This window comes from Hylaeus anthracinus, unplaced genomic scaffold, assembly GCF_026225885.1.
Source record: "Hylaeus anthracinus isolate JK02 unplaced genomic scaffold, UHH_iyHylAnth1.0_haploid 3, whole genome shotgun sequence".
Taxonomy (NCBI): domain Eukaryota; kingdom Metazoa; phylum Arthropoda; class Insecta; order Hymenoptera; family Colletidae; genus Hylaeus; species Hylaeus anthracinus.
The window spans coordinates 4,991,495-5,000,065 of NW_026535284.1; the positions used below are offsets into that span (position 1 = coordinate 4,991,495).

At 39.9% G+C, this 8,571-nt stretch overlaps 1 protein-coding gene across 1 annotated transcript; it reads left to right on the top strand.

The window, feature by feature from the left end:
* Positions 1 to 4,215: 4,215 nt before the first annotated feature.
* LOC128894422 (adult enhancer factor 1-like) lies at positions 4,216 to 5,547 on the top strand. Its single transcript, XM_054156148.1, has one exon. The coding sequence runs from the start codon at positions 4,216 to 4,218 to the stop codon at positions 5,545 to 5,547; it is 1,332 nt and encodes a 443-aa protein (XP_054012123.1).
* The last annotated feature ends 3,024 nt before the right edge of the window (positions 5,548 to 8,571 follow it).

An 8,571-nucleotide genomic window follows, 5' to 3' on the forward strand; every position in this document is an offset into this window, starting at 1 on the left:
TAAAACGACTCCAAATTTTGTTAAGGACCTTAAAAATTTGTTAATTCTAGATTATTTTAATATATTGCAATATTTCAATATGTTGCAATATTCTTCATTTTAAATTCCAATATTTCAATATATTGCAGTTTTCTTCTTTTTAAATTGCAATATTTAAAGACATTACAATGTGCTTCTTTTTAAATTCAAGTATTCCAAATAGTGACTATTTTAATATATAATATATCTCCCAAACATCCTTAAAACAAACAAAAAGAGTTCCGAAATCAACAACATAGTGAAACGCTGGTCCAGCACGGTCGAAGTATTTTTCCATCGATGTCATCCGACGGCAAAATAAACAAAAAGCCCGTGCAGTATCGTGTTCGACATCGGAAACACGGTTTCGCAGGCGCGGTTGAGAATTTCATGCTTAACGTAATCATTCTATCCGTCGAAGGAACAAAAACAAACGGCGAACGATCCATTATTACTGGCAAACATGGCGCGGAATAACACCGTTTGCGGTAAACGTAAAATATAGATATTAACGTGGGATAAGTCGGTCGATACGGATTTGCCATGATTATTTGATACTCTGCGAAACATTTTACCACGCGTTGCACTCTCCGCTTCTGGCTACGCATGTATGAGCGCCTGGGAACACCGTTGTGCGTTCGATGCTCGAATTACAGACCTCTCCAAACCACGCATATACGTGACCTGCGCGCCAGAGGTGCGCGATTCCCGTCGATATCGATTAATATCGATACTTTTCGCGTGATTATAAACTAGAGATGGCTGGAACTGCTACTTGTGAATGTCACTCGTGACTCGATCACGTTCGTTGCCAATCACGGTGATATTTCACAGTGATTCGCGATTTTTCGTGATCGTTTCTGATTGGTAAAGAATATTCTTTTCACTTTTCACGAATTATGTTCTTCTTAGATTATATATGTATTATAATATGGTCTAAAAGCAATGTTAATATAATTTTAATACAATTTAAATTTGACTCATTTGTAGTTTTTTGAATTTTCGCTAAGGGGAGACAGCGAGACACTAACGATAACAATTAACATGAACTGCTTCTGAAACGCCATCTTCCGGGTCACGGTCGTGATCGAAGTTTAATCACGACTGCGACCGTGATTGTGTGATCACCGTGTAAAATCACTGTTAGTGATTGATTTTCTGCATTTTAAATTCAAATATTTCAGTATATTGCAATTTTCTGCATTTTAAATTCAAATATTCCAGTATATTGCAATTTTCTTCCTCTTAGATTGCAATATTCCAAGATATTACAATATGCTTCTCTTTAAATTCCAGTATTTCAATATATTGCAGTTTTCTTCTTTTAAATTGCAATAGTTCAATATATTGCAATCTTCTGGATTTTAAATTCCAATATTCCAATATATTGTAAATTTCTTCCTCTTAGCTCGCAATATTCCAAGATATTAGGATGTTCTTCTTTTGAAATTGCAATATTAAGATATACTGCAATATTCTTCATTTTAAATTCCAGTATTCCAATATATTGCAGTTTTCTTCTTTTAAATTGCAATATTTAAAGACATTACGATATTCTCCTTTTTAAAGCGTATCGTGATCGTGATTTTGCGATCACTGTGATAAATAACGGTTTTGCACGCCATCTCTAATATAAACGGTCTGGCTTAAATTGAAATTCCATGGTTTCTATCATAAAGAGAATTCTTTTTTGATAGATCTCTAGTTTCGGGGTCGAGGAATGAATAATATTTTATGAGAAATTATTATTAAATTGTTGATCATTCTTTGCTTTCCTTTAGGGGTTTCTCTGGTTGAACGTCTTTCAAATTAGATGATATTTGGTAATATTTTAATGAAGACTACACTGCGTATCGAAAGTATACAGGCATTTGGATTTTGGATGTTTCGGTACCTTAAGACAATTCTTCGATTAAACCGACGATATTGTAATATTCAATGTGCAAAAAGACCTCTGAACACCCAGCTGTGTTTTAATTTGTGAAGAATTATCGTTACTGGAGCAAAGAGTTCATTTTTATACCGTGTTAAAAGTACACGAACATTTGTAAGAAACTTATGATTAGGCTGCGGTTCTTTATGCAAAATACAATCTTCGTGAACGAGCTTACAAAAATTGAACCTAAATAGGAATTTATTTTATTCTGCAAATATTATAACATGAACTTTACTTTCAATCTTTTTTATATTCTTGCATATTGTTTGCATCTCGTAGGTTTTTGGACATTCAAATTTTCTATAAATGCATACAGATCCGAAGTCTACTTATGATACACTAAAGTAATACAATTTAGAAGAGGAAAACAGTAATGTATTGGAAAACTGCAATTTGAAAATAAGAATATCGTATTGTCTTGTAATATTGCAATCTGAGGGGAAGAAAATTGCGTTATACTGGAATATTGAAATTTAAAATATAATATTTCAATATATTCCAATTAAAAAAGTAGAATATTATAATGTCTTTAAATATTGCGATCTAAGAGGAATAAAATTGCAACATATTAAAATATTGTTCTGTAAAAAGAAAATTATCGTAATGTTTTCAATCAGGTGTCATAAAACCGTCACGAAAACTGTCATAAAAGTGTCAAGTTCATAAAAATATTGAAATGTGTAAAGTATTAAGGGGGGAGGGTCAAGTAAATAACCGCTTTTTCGTGAATTATTTTTGAAGAGTGCATAATATATATTTATTTACAACTAATTCTTGTTATTTTGTCACATCTAGATAATCTATACAATTTTTTTTAAGTAAAAATATTCATAAATGAATGAACAGCAGGTGTTTGAAGTTGGCTTCTCGAAAATGCGCCGTGCAACGCACAGATCACTCTAATTATTTGAAATAAAAAATTCAAATTTTCGTTAAAATATAGTAACACGCTTTGCATCATCCTCGATTTAAAAAAAACATTTAAAATTTAAAATTTCACGCCACGTTAAAAAAATCTTGTTATAAAAAATATGATTTAAAACATTGTTTATTTCACTTTTTATAAAAACCTTTAGGTTGATGCAAAGGAGGATAGTTTAAGGAATATTTTGTGCCAAGTTTCATAGCAATCGGCTGAGAAATCTCTAAGCTACATTGCACGGCACGCGAAATTTTGTGTTTTGAGAAAAATGCGTTTAAAGTTTCTGAATCTAAAAATAGTCCTTCGTGTACCGTTCGGAGTGCATTACTTTAATGACTCTGTAGGTACACTTAGACTTCGAAGTTTTAGCTGAAATGGTCGGAGCACATTTCCCAAATGTTAAACTAATTTTCTAAACAAAAAAAAAGGTCAAAATTTTGAATTTTACTTGACCCTCGCCTCTTAATTAAATATTTCCATTGTACAGATATTGCTCGTTTACGTATTGTTCTATCGTTCTATTTACTTATTATTTATTGTTCTATTATATTGTTCTATTTACTATGCATGTATTCAAATGACCCACTTTGATTTCATATCTATTTCTATAAACAATAAACGTTCGGACTAAATAAGACGTCAACCAAAATATAAGAACGACGTATGTATTACTTTCAGTATAAATAGAATAATAACACAGCAAATCATGAATGCCTCCAATCAATTGTTCCCAACTCCTCAAATCTCATTCCCGCGCCAAGCCTATCGAGAACTTTCCTCGCAAGCTGCCTAGCAGCGTCTGCATCCACGAACCACATTCATTCCTACCCATCTACCTAAATATACAGTCAACCGTTCGACGCGTCGAGACGGGGCGTCGAGAGTTTATCAACGAGCACGCGCCAAACTTCCCCAAGAGAGGGGGAAGCCGTGCGGCAGTGGTGGGGCGCGGAGGCCGGGCGACGCTCGACCAATGACACGCGAGCTCGACGACAGCTCCCGGGCGGAGCGTCCTCGTCGCAGCGCTCGCGAGACACTTGAGCCGCGCCGCAGGCCTCTTCTGTCAAACGGCGCTCAGCCGTCGAGGAAGGAGGTAGTGCGCAGCCTCTCCTAACGAGCCTCGAATGCCGTCCAAGGTGACTCGGTGACAGCACTCGTTCGAATCGCTGTAACAACGGAAACGAATACACGTCAGGTTATCAATTGTGCGTGTGACATTCAACAAGATTCTGTTTTTCTACAAGGATAGTTCTGGAAATCAAACGGGAAACCATGAATATTCAGAACGCATGGTCTGTTTGAAGAAACTTCCAGTGAGAGAAGCAGTAAGAAGGTGATCATGTTGCACAGTTCCCTGCCACGAGCGTTCCTAGCTCCTGGACTGAACTACCTGGGCTACTATGGCGACGAGGTTCTCCAGTACCCCTACGGGAGCCCTAGCTGGCACATCCCCATGGAGAGTACCTCGACCTATCCCAGGGTGTCCGACCATCATGTCCTGCAGACGTGGGACGTGTCCAAGTCGTCGACTCCGTGCCCTCTGGATCTATCTCTGAAGCCTCCTCCGACGCCGACCACGCCGAAGGTCGAGGAGCATCCTCGACCGGAGCCCAAGAAGAGTCACAGGAACCTAGAAGAGATAAATAAAGACTCCGAGAACCTTACTTACGTCAGAAATACCGAGGAAACTGGGTCTCTGGTGGTGGACGAGTTTGACTCCATCCCTCGAAGCTCATCAGTGCACAGTCACTCTAGTTACGAACAATTGCTCGCAAAAAATGACGCTCTTCAGCTTCAGGACTCCCCGGAGAAGCTCTGTGTCCTGGACGAGGGCACTCGTCTGGCCCCGTTCGCCTCCACCGGGTACACTCACAGCCAGAAACTGGCACTGGCTAGTCCTGAAAACTACCATCATCAGCTCCTCCTGACTCCTCAGCATCACCTTCAGAGCATGCACGCTCCCATGACACCGCCCAGCACTCCCTCGCCTCCTCAGTGCCCCAGAAGGAAGATCCGAGAGGAAGACGCGAGTCCAGTGACCTCCAGCAACGCCACCCACGCCAATGGACTCAGAGCTGGCTCCAGTGACAAACTCCTCCAAAGACCAAAGAAGAAGCACGCCAGAAGGCTAAAGTTTGACGAGGACACCAGCAGCCCCGTCTCGGGAACCGTGATTCTAGGCCCCGACGAGGCTGTGGTCACCGGAGACATCGATCCGGCTTTCAACATCGTTGAAGTCACCGAGGAGGCGCGCGCAGAGCTCGCTAAAATCGAGAACAGGCTCGGACCTTATCAGTGCAAGCTCTGCAGGCAGCTCCACGAGGACGCGTTCCAGCTGGCCCAGCACAGGTGCAGCCGGATAGCCCACGTCGAGTACAGGTGTCCCGAGTGCGACAAGAGGTTCTCCTGCCCCGCGAACCTCGCCTCCCATCGTCGCTGGCACAAGCCCAGGCTGACCAACGGCGAGCACTCGTCTTCAGCGAACGCCATCGAGATACCCTGCACCAGGTGCGAAGCGAAGTTCACCAGACAGGCGGCGCTCAGGAAGCATCTGGCTAGTCAGCACCCGGAGACCAACAACAACGTTCTCATGGATGGACAGGGAGGTATGATTAAGCACGATGTCGCGCGGATGGGCTCGGAGGGAGCTTTGAACACCGAGGTGCCCTGACACGAGTTCCCTGCGAGACCACTGCCGCGCAGACCGGGACTCTATTGGAGGTTCGGACTGGATTTGTAGATCGGGAGGAATTTGAGACTTTTAGGGAGAGATGGGCAAATCCGTAGGCTTCGAATAAATCTGAAGTTTGCCGATGTGTTTGTCTCGTTTCTTTCTCTGGAAAATGTTCAAAAGAGGAAACAAGACAAACATATCAGCAAACTTCAGATTTATTCGAAACCTAGGGTTTTGCCCATCACTGCTTTTAGCGAGTCTTTGCGGGAATTTGACGGAATTTGCGGGGGGGGGGGGGGGGGCCAGCGATAGGGAGCTGGGGCAAATTAAAGATAGAGTTGTCGGGGGTGGTTTGGTACGTTTGGTTTGGAGCTAATCTGGTTTTTGGTAACAATTTACTATTGGGTTGTCTGGAAAGTTCGTTTTCGAAGGGAAATTGGAACGCAGAATATTGAAATTTTAGTATAAATTTATTAAGTTATATAGGTGCCATTTTGATCTACAACCTTTTTCCATCTTTCAGGCAATTTGAATATTCCGTCCGTTCTGATATCGTTCTGATATATTCAGACCTGTCCCTAACGTCACCCACCAAAAAACGGCACGAACTTTCCGGACAATATTTATTTTTTGGAGCTAATCTGCTTCTGGCCGCGGGTTTCAGTTAGAATTGGGTTTGTTAACTCTTTGGTCGACAATCGCGAGTGAGACTCGCGGTAAGGAATTTGGTCCATGAATAATAAACACGAGTCTGACTCGTGGTACTTCGTTCGGATTTCCTACCTTCCTGTTTACTGTGGTCAGAGCAATCGGGAGATGGCGTGTAGGTCAAGGGGTTAATTAAGCGGTTTCACCACTTTGGTCGTCTCAAAAAATTCAACTGTTTTGGTGTTGTTGATTGAAGTAAAATGATATGTCGTTAATTAGAAATCAATATCGGAAGATTAAGGGCAGCTTTGAGCTGTAAAAGTGGAGGCACGCGTGAAAGTAACGGATATTTTGAACCCTTTATCTAGGTTTCCTTTAGGTTTAATTTCTTTGGCACTCGAAGTGTCAATAAAATGATTGTCGTTGAGGTAAAGGTGATTTTATTCTCAAATCTAGATGGCTTAGCATTCGTGGCAATAGAATGCTAAGAAAGTATCTCGAGTTGCTGGTAGATACCAGAAAAAAAGGCCTCGAGTGCAAAGGGTTAATTTCTTCATTGTATCCAAAGTAATATTATTTCATGTATTTTGCAATATTTCGCCACTAATAATCTGATGAATAATCTATAAAATAGTTGATGGTGTAAGGAATTCACATTTGAATTAATATATCACTTCATACTTAACCCAGCCTGTGTCAGTTTTTAATTAAAGAAAATATTGATATGTCAATTTAGATTTCAACTAGGATCAGATCTGGGTTAATTCTGAGTTCATTAACAATCTAATGAATAACCCATAAAATGATTAATGGTGTAAGGAATTCACATTTGAATTGATATATCAGTTCAGACTTAATCCAGCCTATATCAGTTTTTAATTAAAGAACACATTGATGTGTTAATTTAGATCTAAACTAAGCCTAAGTCTGGGTTAGTTCTGAGTTCATTAACACTGAACCTACAACAACGGTCGAATGATTATCCACAAACCTTTGTATACTGTTTTCATATGCAATGTACGAGTTATATACAATCGTTTGGTTCGCATCGTTTGATTTGGTGTCACGTGAAATATTTTTGCATTCAATTGAAAAAAGTGTCTCCAAGAATAATAATTTATCTGATCACGGTAGAAGTAAGTACATATGAAACGTCAATAGATTTACTGTTAACAATTATCATGGGTACCCTGCGTTATGGTCTATAGTACATGGAGGTAACACTTGAATTGATGTATCAGCTCAGACCTAACTTAGACTCAGGCCTGAATTCGATCTAGTTAACCCTTTGCACTCGACGGTTTTCTTTCTGGTATCTATTAGCAATTCGAGATGTTTCTTAGCATTCTATTGCTATGAATGTTAATCAGGCCACCTTTATCTCGTCGACAACCATTTTAGCGACACTTCGAGTTCCAAAGAAAGTAAACCTAAACAAATATTATTCTTGGTCGATTTAAGGTTTGATTTAGGTCTGCATTTATTAACCCTTTGCACTCGAGGCCTTTTTTTCTGGTATCTACTAGCAACTCGAGATGCTTTCTTAGTATTCTATTGCCATGAATTCTAAGCTATCTAGATTTGAGAATCAAGTCACCTTTACCTCACCGACAATCATTTCATTAACACTTCGAACTCCAAAGAAATTAAACCTAAAGAAACATTAGGTATTGTAGATTTGCTGCGTGAAACCTAATGGTAACTGAGAGTCATCTTTCGAGTGCAAAGGGTTAAGAATGTGATCAATAGACTATGAGATGCTCCACAGTGCATGGAATTAACATTTGAATCGACATATCATTCAGACCTAACCCAGGTCCAGATTTGGGTTAGGTCTGACTAAATCCTGGTTTAGTTTGTAGTCATTTAAGTTTGGATTAGGTCTTTGGTTACGTATGAATGGGTTAGGTCATTACGTGACTCAATGGAAGTTTGCTATGAACGGGCTTGAGAGGTCGAAATATCTGGGCCGCAGTTTCGATTCACTTTTTGCGACAATAATCGCGCCTGCAGAAGAGCATTTACGCGTTGAGAACGAAATAACAAAACGAGTTCAACGATTGAAACAATTGCCGCGAAATTTGAATTTTCGAAGGAATAATGTTTAGGTCAATCGCACACGGGCGTAACCGATCAGTTTCAAACCACTCTGAAACTAAGTACTAACTTTAGTTGCATGCGATCGTGGATCTAGGTAAAACAAAGATAGTGGAGTAAAACAAAGTGGAGGTAAAACAAAGAGCGCAAACGGTTTGCGACACTAATTTCAAATTGGTTGCGCCGTGTGCGATCGGCCTTACGGAAATGTAATGACTAGACTATGGATATTTATGCAAAATAGAATACTTGCGTACGACCCCGCGAAAATTGAAT